The 16,861-nt window shown below is 35.2% G+C and overlaps 1 protein-coding gene across 6 annotated transcripts in view; it reads right to left on the bottom strand.

Annotated features, from left to right (window-relative positions):
• The window catches only part of ANGPT1 (angiopoietin 1), a 239,768-nt gene that overhangs the window by 51,590 nt on the left and 171,317 nt on the right, over nt 1–16,861 (bottom strand). For all 6 annotated transcript variants that reach the window (XM_046641603.1, XM_046641605.1, XM_046641604.1 and 3 more), the window contains exon 5: nt 2,472–2,599. In XM_046641603.1, the coding sequence (XP_046497559.1) occupies nt 2,472–2,599 (128 nt within the window). The remainder of the gene's footprint in view (nt 1–2,471; nt 2,600–16,861) is intronic.

Below are 16,861 nucleotides of genomic sequence, written 5' to 3'. Positions count from 1 at the left end.
ACTAGTTGCAAGGGTGGCCCGGTGGTACAATGGTTAGGCTTGCATACTCTGCTTCAGTGGCCTGGGGTTCGCTGGTTCAGATCCCAGGGGCAGACCCACACTGCTCATCAAGCCATGCTGTGGTGGCATCCAACATACAAAAAAAGGAATATTGACATGGATGTTAGCTCAGGGACAATCTTCCTCAAGCAAAAAGAGAAAGCTTGGCAACAGATGTTAGCTCAGGGCCAGTCTTCCTCACAGAAAACAAAATAAAACAAAACAAAAATGCTAGTTGCAGTTATACATGAATTAAAGTTCATGGAATAATCAAAACTTTATTTGAACTGCCCCTCTGCCCCAGGGCCATTGGCAGTATTGGTGATGGGGTGAAAAGGATTCTAAAAGTGTGAAGGTTAATCCAAAACTTTAAAAGTTAATTTCATTTTTATATTTGTATGTATCATAGAACCGTTAGTAGTCTAAAGAGAAAGTCATTTAACGTTTTTAGCTAACTTTTATCTTTAGAGTCAAGGCATGTTGTAGTAGAACTGACAATAATTTAGGGGTTCTTTCAGGTCTTGGGCAGCACTGTAGGTAAATTACAGAGAGTTTTTATGTTAGCTCCACTCCGCCCCCCGGGACAGTTTCTGACACACTTTACACATCATGTGTAGGTGTGTCAGTGTGTGGGTGTATATACATGTGCATGTATGTATGAATTGAATTTAAGCTTAAGTATGATTTTAAGATATGGGCAAGTAGAGTCGGGAGGCTTCATATCACATGATCCAAAGAATCCAAAAGCCTCCTCCTTACGATAAGTTACCCTCTTCTCTTTACTCCTAGACTTGCCATTGTACCTTCAGAGTTTTTTGTTTTTCTGTTTTTTAATCAAATGGAGCACTTGATTCAGTGAAGTCTTGAACAGAAGCTCAAAATGAAAAACAAGTGAAACCAAACTTCTCTGGTAGGTGGCCCAGCTAGCAATGTATGGAACTGTGCTTCCTGCCTTTTTACCCTCTGTGCTTTCTTCCCTCCATCCCCATTATGGAACAGCATGGAAGGCCTCTTTTTAGAAGAAAATTTTGCCCTAGCCCGTGGAAAAAAAAACCCTCAAGCTAACTTAAACCCCTAATCCTTATTGAAATTAAAAGAGAGAGGATGCTGGTGGAGTCCAGACTCTCCCTCTCGACAATTGCATGACATCTGGCAAACTGGTCTCCAAGATTCATTTCCCTCACCATCAAAGGAGACTAACAATCAAGAAGACTAAGTAAGTTAGGTTTACTTACTATATAGTACATAGAAGTGTGACATTATCATCAGCAGGTCGTTTATCCATTCATTCGTTTGAGCATATATTTATTGAGGACCTACTATGCGCCAGAAGCCATGCCGGATCCCAGGAAATCAAGATAAGAAGGCACAATCCTTGCCTTGTAGAACTCTGGTAGTGAGAAAGTCATGCAGAGTTCCTGGAGGAGATTAGGGGAAGCCTTCCAAGAGCATTTGCACAGTACCCAGAGGAAATGGTGACATGGGACTGATAATTTAGGTGGGCAAAGAGAGGAAGAAAGTTATTTCATCCTTTGAGGATGGAGCACTGCAAGGGGGGCCATGGGCATCTAGCTAAAGCTTCTACGTACTGGAGAGCAGGGCTCTCCTCATGGCTCTCCATACACTCTGCTTTAAACAGACTGTCTCTATCACTACCCGTCTACAGTGTGTTATAATTATCTGTGAAATAGTGTGTTTTCATCACTACAGTGGGATCTGTTTGTTCTATATTGTGTCCCTAGCCCGTGACTGACAAATGAATGACATCCACTTAATATGTATTGAATGAAGGAATGGATGGACGATTTAATGAATAAATAGGGAGAAAGTATATAAAAGAGATGTGAGCAGGAAGACAGTGTTTGCTTACTTCAAAGTTTACTTTGGATCCTGTTCAACATACTGATAAACCCTATCTTCCAACCCACTCTTTTAGGTAAATATGAAAAGCAAATCATTTCAAGATTATGAGTTAAGATAGGCTTCTCTCACCCTAATAGGAGCAATGATTCTGCAAATAGCTATATGTCCCTGGCTTCCTCTCCACAGTATTTGGACTGTAGATGATATGTGCCATCTGGGTCTTTGGGACTTTGGAAGATGGCTCCTAATTCTTCCCCATGCACTTGAAGTACATGTGACCTCGACATGTAATCTGTACAAGGCAAGCATTTATGAGCAATGGAACATCCCAGGAATGAGCAGAGAATAAACAGAAAATTTTGTGTGAAAGAGGGATGGGAGGTGGGGGTTGGGGAAGTCTGTACAATAGGGTTTTCATCTTTTATGGACCTGGGAAACAGAGTATCTTTGGGAGAAAAAAGCTCAGGCATATATATTTTAGGTTTAACAAGCTCACAAATCAATCTGATTATTCAGCAATTCAACTAGGATCTGCTTTACATCTCGTAAACAAACACTTCTGGTTTTACCTTTTTGGGTTCTGGCATATTATTAATATAAATAGTGTAGATTCCACTTTTATTAAAACCAGCTTGATATACATCTGCACAGTCTCTAAATGGTTTCTCTTCCTCTTTTTTTCCTCCCTTTAGTAAAACTGCAAAAAAAAAAAAAAAAGATTGCAATTTGTGAATAAGAATATCAGTACCGTTAGTACCCAAATGGACTCCAAGTATAGCTAAGCAAGTCTTCATTTCCTCCAAATAAACGTCAATATTGCACTTACTAAAAAATCAATCATAAAGACAATACTAGATTTTGAGCTGACTCACAAAATTACAAAATTAAAGGAAAAAGCTGTAGAGCAATTTCTAACTGAATACTTCTTACATTTTGCTTAATTTCTTAAATCTCGTTTTTCTCTATATCTTTTCCAGAACAACAACTCAAGGGACAAATGACCTGATCGTGTAATACCTCCAATTGGTAACAATTATGTCAATGTTCCTGCAAAATTTCTAAAATGTTCTTACTTACATTTCATGGGAAAGTTTTTTAAAAAATGCTGAAACATTTTTGGAGGAAGAGGAGATGAAGATATCTAATTCAAGTATAAAAATATAGTATGGAGGTTTAAAATGCTAAAAGTAGGTAGTAATGTTTCTCCATAGCTTTATATTGAAGACCTCCTAGAAATCTTTATTTAAAAAAATTCTTAAAATAATTACATTTAGAAAGTAGAAAAGAACCTCTGACCCAATTTAACTACCTAGAAAGAAAAGGGAGGTAAACTTTGTTTTTTATTTAGTGACCTGAAGTTCAACTATCAGGCAGATGATACACGAAAAAACAAAAATGAATAAGATTTGAAATTAGGTTATATATGAGAGGAGCTCAGTAAAGGCTAGAAGTCACGGGGAAAAGTAAATTTAATTAGAGATAGTCTCTACTGAGAGCTTTATTCACTGAGCTTCACCCATTAAGTTCTTATTAATAAGATCAAAATACAAAAATGACCCATAATTAGTAGTCCTTAACTAAGGATATAAGTAGTATATTTATAAAATATTTATGATTTAGCATTTTCTAATAAACGTACGTTATTTTGGTAACTGGTCTCATTAGCCATTTTCTAGAAGTTTTTAAGATTAAGAATATTTTACCGTTTTGCCCTTAAAGTCTCATGTTATTTAATAAATATCTGCTTTCAATCACTTTGAGTCACAGTAGTCTCCATAATAAGAATACAAAAGGCAAACAATGAATCAATGCTTTTAAATTGATTTTAAATGCTCTGATAATCTAAAATACTAGCCTGACAAACTTAAAATGCATGATGTTACTAATTTATAGATAATTAAAAACAGTCCGATCTTGGTGGAAAGAATGACTATCTCAATATAAATATTTCAAATTTTCAAAAATAATTACATTTCAAGAAAGTGAAATATCCATGTCAGATATGTTCCCACAACAAAAATATAGAATTATAACATTTAATAGTATCATGGTTTTCTATGTAGCTCACGTTTGCACTAATGGTTTTGTCCACTTATATTAATAATTAAGTCTAAACACCACCATAACAATTGCAATATCAATGCAGAATAAGTAATCAGAGGACTGTGGGTTCATACAACAGGGGAGAAGCATTACACAGAATGTATGCAAATAGAAATTTAAAAATAAATATATGAATGCTTACTCAAAAACCATCTTTAATGGCATTGAACAGTCAATGGATTGTATAAAGGTATCGTTTTCAAAAACATCAATGCTGTTCACTTGTGCTTACTTATTTTAAGCTAATGGACTGTTACTTTTCTAAAACAAAACCTTTCTAAGTTCTAAATACTTGATGTTCTTTTGAAAAGTTGAAAATAACCAAATTAGATTTAAAAAATGGGGATGTAAAGAAATATCAACTAAAATTTATGATCCCTTGAGAGTATGAAGAACACAGGAAGATGTGGTCAACAGGAATTCACTGGTAAACCCATTTTCCTTTTCTGTGTGAGAGATGGAGAAAATCATTTATCTAAGGAGAAAATACTTCTCTTGTTGGATATACCACTTCCTGCCCTCCCTTATTTAGTTATGTAAGGAGAACACATTCCCTTCCCACTTCTCTGCCACCTTCCCTCCCCTTTTATTTTCCTCTTCAGGAAGATGTGGGTGAAGAGGCTGTTGTGTGGGAAGAGGGAAGCTATTTCACACATATTTTCAATAACAGAGAAAAAAGAAAAAGTTGGGTATCATCTTATTTTTATGGAAACTAATTGTATAAAAATGTTATCCAAGGTATGAATGTAAGTCCTATAACTGGAAAAGTCGTTTGAAGATCCTACCATAAAAGGTACAACTTATACTATGGATTTGTTGTTGTTATGGCAACATATCTGATGTAGATATTTCATTCTTTTGAAACATAGTTTGGTATTTTTGAAAAAATGAAATACGTTCTTTCCAGAAAAAAATAGTCATTTTTTCCAGAAAGATTAGACTGTTTGTTTTTAATTATTTATTAATTAGCAAACATTGTGCTTGAAAGTTTGATCCAGGCTACATTTTTGAGTATTATAGCATTTAAAATCAATTTTAAAGCTCCATTCAGAGCTTACCTTTGACATTTGTATTATATACTATGCTTTGAAGAAGGCCCCTTCTATAAGGGTAGATTGACCTTCAGAGTTTTTCTTTCTTTTTTTAATCTATAAAGTGAGCAGTTTTAATCTATAAGTGAGCATATCTCTGAGGTAAGTATGTGAATTACAAAACACAGAGCAGACTGACTGAATGATAATAAGTACTCAAGAAATGGTAGTTATTATTATTGTTGTTATGGTTAATAATAATATTATTAATGGCAACATTATATTACTATTCTTTCTTCTGGACAGGACACTAGCAGGCTGCAGAAGGCTAGCGAGTCCAGCCAATGGAGTGGTGAATCCTGCTGTCTGTCATCCTGAAGTCCAGATATTGTAGCTGACTAAATGCAGGGAAGTTACAATTGACTGGGTACATTTAGGATCATATTTAACCGGCCTCTACTTGTCAAAGTTGGCTAATTGGCTTATTTTATTCATTGATTCATGTATTAATCAGGTCATACCATTGTTGTTTAAGTCTAAAAGAACCCAGGTAATCTAATCTTGCTATATATTGTAAGCTTGTATCTGAATAGTTAAGTTTTAAAGACTATTTCAGATGAAATGATATATGATGTAAATACAACACGTTGATTGAGGTGTTAATCTCATAACTTTAATTTGCATGATGAATTACTTTCTTTGTTAAGTCCTGGAGAGTTCTGAAACTCAGTGTTATGATTAGATATTGTAAAACTGGACATGTAGTAAACATTTTTAAAACATAGGAAGACAATAACAAAAATGAATTTACTGAACATTACACGTGTCAGAACTAAGGATACATTTTTGTAGGAGCCCTTGAGATTGAATAAGATGGAAGATAATGCCTGCGGGAATGTATGGTAAATGAGAGACAGACATGGAAAGCCTAATGGAAGAGGACAAAAGAAGTATCAACTAGACAGAGCTGGAGGAGTGACCTGGAGACCTGATACAAGTGTTTATCTATCTGTCAAAGTGGTTTAAACTTCTTATAATAATAGACTGATTTAAAAGCATGAATTAAAAATTGATCTTTATAAAAGTTCTTTCTTTGACCACATACTCTTATCTTTTCCTCTCTCATTCTTACTTAATGAATTTGTCTTTCTGCTAATTCAGAATCTAGATCCCCACCATTTACCTTCAGCCCATTCCTAGCCTCCCATTTCTTTTGTCCTACTTCCACCTCAGAGTCAGTCATTAAAGAACAGTTTAGGGAGAATTCAAAGCTCTCTGTATCTACTGACTTTCATCCATGAACCCCTTGCATGGGTGGATTCTGACCCAAGGAAGGATGTTTATTCACTTTCTCACCCTCACTTCTAGATTGCAAATACTAAAGTGAGGTTATTTACTGCCATCCAAATGCATGTTTTTGAACTTCAGCTGTGCTCTCCATGCTGCTCAGACAAACCCTTGGTCATTTCTAATAGACTTTTGATTACATTTCGTGAAGAATGTATTTCAAATCTTTCCACTTTTTTCAAGACTAAATCTCACTGCTATCTTCTCTCACTCTTCACATATAACCTTGTTTTAAGGTTTACTATGAAGGTCAAAGCCATTTGACATGTCTTGACCTTCTTCCTCTTTTCTATAGAAGTTGTCTTTGCTGATCCTTCCCCTTGCTTTATGTGTTGAACTCTCTTAGTCCCTTTTCTACTTCTTTAATTGTGCTTTCTCTTTCATCTTCTTTAGGTTATCTTCCTCTCCTCACTTACCATATAGATGTCCACCAAAATTCTGTTCTTGGATGTCTATTCCTTATAAATCTACTCTTTTTGCAAACTATCTATCATGGCTTCAAACTTCTACAGAGAAGATTTCCAAGATGCAAGCATTTTTGACACTGTATTTGATTCATTCTTGACCTCTAGATCTGTATTTCTACTTGTCTATGGGGCAGTTCCTACTGCTACCTCAACTTTCCTTTGTTTAGTGTTGCCTAATCTTTCCAAATTCTATTCAATCTCTTTCTCTTACTGGTCCCACTATCCCCTTTTAGTTGTCATCAGTTAAAAATTAATGAAAGTCTAAATATAAGACAAATAGACTGAGTCTTTTCAATCAGTTTTTCAATTAAAAAGCCTGCCTTCCGACCCTCTTAGTTTAGTCCATTGCATATTAACTTAACAAATGTTGATAAAACATCTTCTATTTGCATGACTTTTCCTAGGCAATGGAGATATAGACATAAGAAAACCACAACCTGCTCTTAACGTGATCACATTAATGATCATGTTAAGATGATGGGAGAAAACCTACTATATTAGTGGGTCTTCTATGATAGCTCATGATAACTATATCCATGTTTAGTATCATCCATGATAGAGGAAAACCCAACTCAAGGTTGCTTAAGCAAAAAGATAATCCATTGAATCATATAATGTATGTTCATATATTAAATATGTTAGTATATATATGTTCATATATATTATATATGAACATAATTGAACAATCTAGGATAGAGTTTTAGGTAAAGCATGATCAGGTTTCAAACAACATGAATAGGAATTGGTTTATCTTTTTCCTGATTCACTTGTTATTGACTCTCTACCCGGTCACAAGATGGCTAGCAATATAATGTTTCCAGTTTAAATATAGCACCAGAGAGAGACAATGCACAAAATTGCTATCTTGGAGGTGTGGATCAAGTGCATCGGGAGTACGTAGGGAGCATACACTCTGTCTGCCAGGTAGACCTGCGGAAAGCTATTCAGGAAGAGATAACACCTGAATGAATAAAACATGTAAAAAAGCTTACCTGAACTAAATTATAAGAGGCTGCTATGCCAGTTCAAAGACTTTACCCACACCAACATCAGCAAATAGACCTAGTAAGCCTTAGGAAGGAATCATTATTCATTCTTTTCATTTAGCCTTATCTGTCCAACCAAATCTTTGTGATCTAAAAGGAAAGAATAGGGGCACGAGCAGGTGCACGTCTATCTGTCACCAGCCAACATTCAGTCAATAAGCAATTTGACTCCAGGAGCTGTTGACTTTATCTAGCTCTTCCTTTCAGTTGCCCCGCCAATTTCAATCCAGATGGTGTGTCTGCCACCAGGATGACTTCAAGGAAGAACCATGAAAGCTGCGGCAGAGGGTCACTTCAATTCAGATGAACCCTCAAGAGAAAACTTCCTGGAATGTGGAATTGGTAATTCTGAGTCTTAGCAAACTTAGCAGAGAACACGGAAGGCAATTAGCCCTGCAACCAGAGATAATGTAAAAAGCCAAAGTCCTTGATGCTACTCTTTTCCTAAAAAGTTGCTAAAAGGGATCAATTCTTCAAACATTCTTTTTAAATCTTATATGTGGCTAATGGTTCATACCTCTTGAGTATTTAAGAAACATCAGAATGTATGTGGATCAAGTGATTGGTTTAAGGATTATCCTTGTGGTACTTTTTCGGCCATCACTGTTAGGGAGATAATAGTACCAGGAATTGGCCTTAAATCTGTGATTTTCAATACAACAGGTCACTGAATTAATTGAGCATACAGATAAGTAAAATGGCATATCTGACAAAGTGCAAACAATTGATTGATTGTAATCTGTACTCTTCAGCCAGGTGTGTGGGCATTTTATGGAAAGACCATTTGAAGATACTCTTTGGAATCCTAATTTATCCGAAAGGCCTTTTAGAAGTGGAGAACGGTAATACCTTGCATTTCAGCGGTGTGGAAAAATTAAAAGAAGGCTTGCAGGCAATATTCAATATTTCAATATTTTGTAGGTAGATGTGAGGGTGAGAGAGACTTACCAATGATTTCATAAATGCATATCACATATGTATAGCTACATAAATACATAAAAGCTTTATGCTTCTACATTGAAAATTTCAAAGTTTGTATTTGATTTCATATAAACATATGCATACGAACCTAAATATCTGTGGGTTTATATCTCAACATGATTGTTTTTAACCTACAAAAATGGCAATTGTATATGATTTAATCTAATATATATACGTATAAATGTACGTATGCATATATAAAATATGAATTGCTATATCACAATATAACAAACGTGATATATTCTGTTTGTAAATAAATTTGAATTGTTGAGTTAAGTAGCTAAAAGCTCTCTTTTTTAAAACGTATTATTCGTTTTCTCCATAGTCCCCCCACCCCTGGCATAAGGGAACACAAGAACATCATTTACTTACTGCATTATTATTTTAATTAAATTTTTGCAAAAAGAACTATTTTTCCTCTCATTTAAATTCTTTAGGTGTATATATTTTGTAGGTAATCTGTAAAATCTTAACTACCCATCATCTTCTTGGTGGAACTATAATAATCATGATCATAACAAAATCAACTAGAATTAATGGAATACTTACTATGTGCTCAACTCTGAATTTCTCGTGCTAAGTATGTTTTATATGCTTCATTTCATTTAATGCTCATAAATATCTTGAGGTGGATTTATCAATATATGGTTTTATATATGAGGAAACTGGATCTCAGAGGTGCTATCTGACTTCACCAAAACTTATAGGTAGTGAAAGTCTTTAACTATAAAGCCAAGAATCTTAACTACTTTTTACTGACTTCTGGAGCAAAGTCAAATCCAAATAGAACTCCAATGAGTTATCTGTCACAGAGTCCCCAGCAATATTTAGCTGACTAGGTCACACCCAGGGTCTTGGGTGACTCAGGACAAGACTTAATTCTGAATGGATACAGGCTCTTCTCATGCAAGTAGGAAGTATGGGAAGAGTGACAGGAGGCAGAAATGAGAAGAAAGAAGAAAAACGTTGAGAAGAAGATAGAAGAGAGGCACAGGTAGCAGAATTATCTGTGAGATGGGAACTCTCAGCAGAAATGTGAAGCAGTGATGGCCCACAACTTCAAAAGCTAATGCAGAATTAGGAAGTAAGAGGTCCCTGAGCAGCCATACTGGATTTAATAATGTCCATACCCTAAAGCCATGCTGACCAGGATTTACCCCCATTAGTTTTAGATATTATTCTCACAAGCCTAATTGCTTGATTCCCAGCCTATGGACTATTTGCTAGAAGCCACAAGTTTAGAGAAAAGGCCAGTCTTGAAGGTGAGAGTAGGCATATGTGTATGTGTTTGTGTGGGAGTGTGTTTGCGTTCATCTTCTAGAATCAAGCACAAAGACAAAGAGAAAATGGATAATTTAAAGCTTTCTGTGTGTATAAGGGAAAGACAGTACATTTTTAAAAGTAGGCCAAAATAAGAAATGATAATGGTTTGGGCAAGTATATAATATAAGGGATAAATTATATGCTTTTCCAAAGGCATCGTGGTAGTATGATGTAAGTTAATTCTACTGATAATGAATTAAGTTATTAGAAAAAGCTTTAATTTTATTTAATCTTCTCTTAGAGGAAAAATAGGAGAGAGGATATAAACAATGCAGGATGTTTATCATCACAATATTTTTCAATTTTCTTAAAATGTTACTACTTAAAAAGATACATTTTAACTCTCTGGAGAATATATTACCCATTATGTATAACTGTAGGTAGATATATATATATATATATATATATATATATATACACACATTTTTTAATAACATCATGATACATGCATAAGTTAATAAACTGTTAAGTCTATGTGGACATGCAAAGCACTCTATGCCATAGGTGGATTTTTATGGTACTCTTTTTTTAGTTTAGAATATTGAAACATCAAATAATTCTACATATTTCTACTTTATTTTGATTCGTGTATTTAAATAAGTTTTCTAATGCTTCTCTAGTGTGAAATGACTTATGTACATGATTGAATGCATATTCAATGTAAAGCAACTAAGAATAAAAAAATTGACTAAATGTTGAAAATGGATTTATATACAACTTTTGTTTAATTGAATGACCATTCATTTTTCATAAAATTCATTTCTGTGTTTTCCCTTTGGGCCCCAGATGAGCAGTTATGAGTGCTACGTGACGCTTGCCATTTGTTCGGAAAGTCATTTTGTTAACAAAGATATTTCAGGTGTTTCATGTTTGTTAATTTCCCACGTAATGTTTTCAGCCTGACTGTAATATATTGATTTTGAACAAAGGATTTCCTATGCACATGAGAAAGCTTCAAGGGCATGTTTTGTGCCCTTTTATGAGTGGACAAATCATTGATTTCAGCAAAAGCCATTAAAAATGGAATGAAAGTCCTTGGGTTTTGCTGTAAACATAGAAAGTAGTTGCCAGATGCTTTTGAAAACTGACCAAAAAACCCCACAACATCTTCATTTTGAAGTTTTAAATAAATAAAGGCTGACTGTCACCATCGGTATGTCACTTTAATTCTTACTCTTGTAGTGAAATATACTTGAAGAATAGTGCTTAATTGCCAGCTGAGGCTCTACATGCGATTCTGGTCTGAACTTAGGGCTTCCTCAGTAATTATGATTGATGTCAAATCATGAGAATTTATGGAATGATGATGGAAGTCATACAATTTGCAGGTCTGTGTAGGACACCAGGCAAACCTAAGGTGTATGGTACTTTTATGTCAAGCAACCTGGCAGCAGCGCTGGGACTAGAACTCAGATGTCCAGATTCTTGTTCCTTCTAGACCACCATGTCCTGCCCTCTAGATGGTGTATGTCATAGCTGCTCCAAGACACTGGTGAGGAGACCATCTCGATCTAAGTCCTAGTTCTAGGGACGTGGGTAGGATTAATTACGGTTGAGATTCAGTTTATTTGTGCATTTGTAACTGTGTACATGAGGCTGAAACAACTGGCAAAACCTTTCTTTGGAACCAAATCTCCATTACAGTTAAACCCACAGTCCAATTTCGCTGTTCTACAGGAACTCATGCTGGTTGTGAAAACGCAATGTTCATACCTAAAAATAGTCATGAATACACGCAAAGACAGGATAAAATTAAAAGCGGTTTGACTTAATTGATATTGCATTTAATAATTTAAATTCATTGAAAATTTTCTGATTTACTTATCTGTTCTTGGTAGGTCACATATTAATGTGATTCCTTGTCAGAGACAGTGCCACTCAGAACATGGACATCCAAGCCAGAGGTGGGTGAGATGCCAATGCACGTAGAGTTAGTCATGATGCTGGTATTCTTTAGTTGAAAATAATGATAAACTCCCATAGGAAGCTAAAAATGTTTTTTTATCAATAGTTTTAAAGGTTCTTTGCATTTGTCTTTGAGAAAACTCTTATGCTAAAAATCAATATTTTGTTTATATATATTGAAGCCTAACTGTACAGTTGCACTATTTCTCATGGTTTATTTCTTTTTTCTCAGTTCCTAAAGCATAAGAAATTTCATGAAGGTTTCACTCTATGGTTTATGTGATGCAAACATTGAATTATGTTAATAACATGTTTTTCTCTTATTTTCTCTCTAAGTATAGGTGCTATTTGGCTCAGTGTAAAGCACCACAGCTTATCTGTAACTAATGTCCACTGCCCCATTATGATCCTGGACTTAGAAAATATCTGTTGAATTGGACTTAAATGTGGATGAGTCCAGGAAATGACTTAGTTAAAATTCTATTCAAAATATTTTGTGCTTCTTTGCTTTCGCCAATCAGGCCATGAAAAGCACAAGAGAAGACGGAACGGAGTTTGCTCATGGTAATGTTGGAACATCAAGGCAACACTTTTCTTTTGTGGCCTTTCACCCTGGTAACTTCCAGACCCAGCTGGAACCAGGAGATATCCCTTTTCAGATAGCCTAGTTTCTGAATTTGAAACTCTAATTCCAAAAGAGAATTAACCACAAAATTTCAAATCTCCCCCGAAAGATGTGGTTTAGAAATAGTTCATGGGAGAGGTCAAGGACTGTATTATTTTTATTTTGTTATCATTAGTTTGGCTATCTGCTATTCACACAATTTTTTTTATAGAAATTATGACTTTTCAAAAGGCAGATAACACGCTTCATCAAAAAGGAGAAATATACCATTTCCAAAAATAAATAGTTACTTTCCCCTTAAGCCATTGGGTTTTATGAAAGGAAGTGCTAGAAGTGTGGTTCATTTTAAGGAAATTGTAAATGTTTGACATATAATTTTCTGTCAAGATAAAGCATTTTCCTCATTAAATGGGAACAAGTGCTCTCTGTATCGTTCACCAGATGACTTCCTGTATTTTTCTTTCTTTTTCCACCTAATGTTAAATTGTGCATTACAAGTAGTCAACGAAAAACCAAATATTTTACTCACTCAATGAAAATGATATTTTCTATTTTTATCAATGTTTATATGAGTGACATTCAAGATGTTTTAATTTCCTCCCATCGCTTGTGATGTTTTTAGAGTGGTTCTTAACTCAAGGGACATGCAAGAGTTCAAAGTGTCTCATCCCTTGACTGAATGATTTACTTCACAAACTCAACAGACACTGCACGGGAGGTAAATTCCTTTCAGATGGTAGAATTGTTCTGAGAACAGAGCCAAATGTCTCCTCAGCACTGGGAAGGAAGCAAATGCCTCATTTCCCCTTTTCTGAAGGCCACAGGACTGAAAGTAATGATCAAACGTTCCATACTACTGCAATCAGCCTCTGGGAAAGACACTTTAAACCAAATAATTTAGATCACTTAAAAATTTGTAGTATCAGTCATTATGTCTTTCAGATGATGTGAAAGGAGTTTTTAAAATGAATTTCATGAGAAGCTCTTTATAATTTGAAATTTGAGCTTCATATTAGGGAACTAAGTACATAAATATGCTTGGGTCTCTTGCCATTTATTTTTAAGTTACTTTTATTCTTCTCTACCCTGTGTGCCTTTCTACCCAAAACTGCTGCCGGTCCTTTCACATTCAAGTTTCTTGGATGTGGGTAGATAACATTTTCCACTTTTACTTCCTCCTATTCATTTCAGTCTTTGACCTATGCAACTGAGCCATATACTTCACCCAAACTCTTCCTTCAGAAGGTCACTTCCCAGTTTCAAACTTCACTTTTCAGTCTTTTTTTTTTTTGTATTTGACCTTTCCGCTTATTTGCCACTAATCTAAGACCTTTCATAACAGTCTTTTCTCCCTGCCATAACACTGCTCACTACTGGTTTTTCCCCTAATTCTGTTTTCTTTTTGGTCGCTTTTTATCTATCCTTTAAAGAACTCCCAGTTTTCTGTCTTTGATTTTACATTCTTATTACTATAAAATGAATTCATAATCTTAGTATGTAAATTCTCTGAAATTGTACATAAACTTGTGCCTGGGTATTTGCACTAAGGGGGAAAGAAAGTTAGGCTAGTTTTTATTAGATTCTCAAACACATCTATAATCCCCTAAATGGTTGAGTCATTGCTTTATACGCACCTTCAAGGATTTCACTTGCTGCACGGCTTTCCCACTTGTCTCCTCTGAGGACAATCTGGTTATCCAGATTTCACTCGTGAATTCCAGATTCTTATTCCTCTGCCTTCCAGATTCTAATTGTCCTACAGTCACCTCAGCCAATACGCCCAAAACTAAACTCACTTCCCCCTTTAACCTGCTTCTCTTCACATGTTGTCGATTTTAAGGAATATCATCAACATCCTCTCAGCTACTCAACCCCAGAAATTTGGAAGCTCTATTTGACTCTACTTCTAGTAAGTTCTTATTTCTTGTTGATTCTAATTCTTCTTTGTTCACAGATTTCCCCTCCACCTGTGTTTCCATTTACCCCGTTTGATCTTGCCAAAGTTATTTCTCTCCTAGAAGATCCTTTTGAGAATCTGTTGAAAATCATTGTCAACTCTACTTTCGCTCACCATCCTAGAACAGTGGATAAAGTACAGATTCCAGAACCAGACTCTCTGGGCTCAAATTTCACCTTGCTCACTTGATAGCACTGTGAAATTTGGAAATTATTTACCTCTCTGTGCTTAGTTTCTTTATCTGTCATATAAGGTTAGTAATAGCACCTAGCTTATAGAGTTATCAGAATTAAATGAGTTGATATATGCAAAGAGCTCAGAATATTAGCTTGTACTCTTCTAAGTATTTGTTAATATTTTAATAATGGCAAGAACACCTCTATGGTCCCTCTGTTTCCAAGCTTGTCAACTTTCCAATATATTCTTCCTATATCATGACTGGGGTAACTTTTCTAAAATGCAAATGTCACCTTTGTCCTGATATATTGACAATGACTCCTTATTGCTTTCAGGTAAAAAAGGCAGCTTCTTTGCTCTCCTCAGTTCACCTCTCTAACCTCATCTTTCCCTGTTCTCCTGCCTTTGATTCTGAGATTCATGCTATTCATTTGGATGTACGCTCCCGCCCAACCCCCGTTCCCATGACTCCTGGCAAACAGACATGTTGTTTGAGCTCTCTGGAGTAAGATCTGTTTTCTTTATTTTGAAGACTCAATTATTATCTCCCCGTTAGAGCCATCCTGCCTATGTTTTAATCCTGGATCCACCTTTTCCAGCTATGTAACCTTGAGCAAATTATTCAAGTTCCCTGTAGAATTTATAAGATGAGGATAACCATAGCAGTTCCCTCATACTGTTGTGAAGACTAACTACTGTTGTGATATACAGCTTAAGCAATGCCTGAATCATAATAAGCGTTCAACAAAATCCTTAAAAAGACTCTGCAGATGCTGGATTCTGTGTTCATCCTTCTGTCTCTGCCATGATTTTAATATTTCTCCTGTGTGTTGTTAGTGCCCTGGCCTCACCTCTAGCAAACAATTATGAAATATCATTGTTTATCTGTCTCTTTCCCCACCAAATTCTAGTTACCTTGAAGCCACAGATTGAATTATATCTGTCCCCTCTTCCCTGATCTGAACAGTATCTGATATACTATAGGAACTCAGCAAATATTTGTTATCCTTATCCCCAGAAGAGAATCTCAAACAGAACAGTTGTTGCATAACTATTTTTTGAATGAATGGATAAATTTTATTAATCACATCTTGGTCTAGCAGGAGTATGCTCCAAGCTGATCTGGACAGTAAGACAATCAGCCCATGTAATTTTATGATGGAGCCTAAATCCTACTTTCTTTTAAACTTTTCTTTCTTCCCTTTTTTTATGCTTTGTTAGTAATTAAATTCTTGATCACATAATATGATGTTTACCTTGTGTATGCTGATCATGTGATGATGTTTTAATTACCTCTGAACATAGATGACTAGTGAAAGTTTGATAGTCACTGTGCCTGATTATCTTCCCCAAAAGAATTCTAAGCCTTGTTTCCATGCCATTATCAATGTAAACTATTTAATTCCTGCAATAACTGTGAATTACCAAAAACCTAAAGCAATCAGCTAAGCTCTGACACTATGAAAACATTGAGGGCAATATTTCTTTGGTGGGCAATGATTCTACAAATAAATGCGACCAAATGTTTGCAGACAAAGGTTAGACAAAAATGAATGTGTTACTCAGAAGTCTTACAATATGGATGCAATTTAGTATGAAATGACTATTTGCCTAAGACATCACTATTGCCTATTCAGAAAAAGAAGAAGAATGTTTGGTGAATTATTTCAGAAAATGTATTTATTAATTGTATTTAGCTTAAATGGATCTCATGACATTAGTAGGAAAAGTTCTGTGAAACTAAATAAAAATATTCCCTATATGCAAAGATTGATTTATAGTCCCTAGGCCAAATGCATGATTGGGGAAAGGATAAATTTCCTTTTCTTACTTTTACCATATAACTTTAGTGAGTTATAAGCACTTTAGAAAACATAAAAATAAAAATAACTACAATCTTTTGAGCATTTACTATGGATAGGCATCGATGCTATGTGTTTTACATAAACCTCTTTTAATTCTTGCTATAAAACCATCAAGTATGTATTATGATCCCA

This window comes from Equus quagga, chromosome 16 (assembly GCF_021613505.1).
Source record: "Equus quagga isolate Etosha38 chromosome 16, UCLA_HA_Equagga_1.0, whole genome shotgun sequence".
Taxonomy (NCBI): Eukaryota; Metazoa; Chordata; class Mammalia; order Perissodactyla; family Equidae; genus Equus; species Equus quagga.
This window is presented reverse-complemented; position numbering and strand designations above follow the sequence as displayed.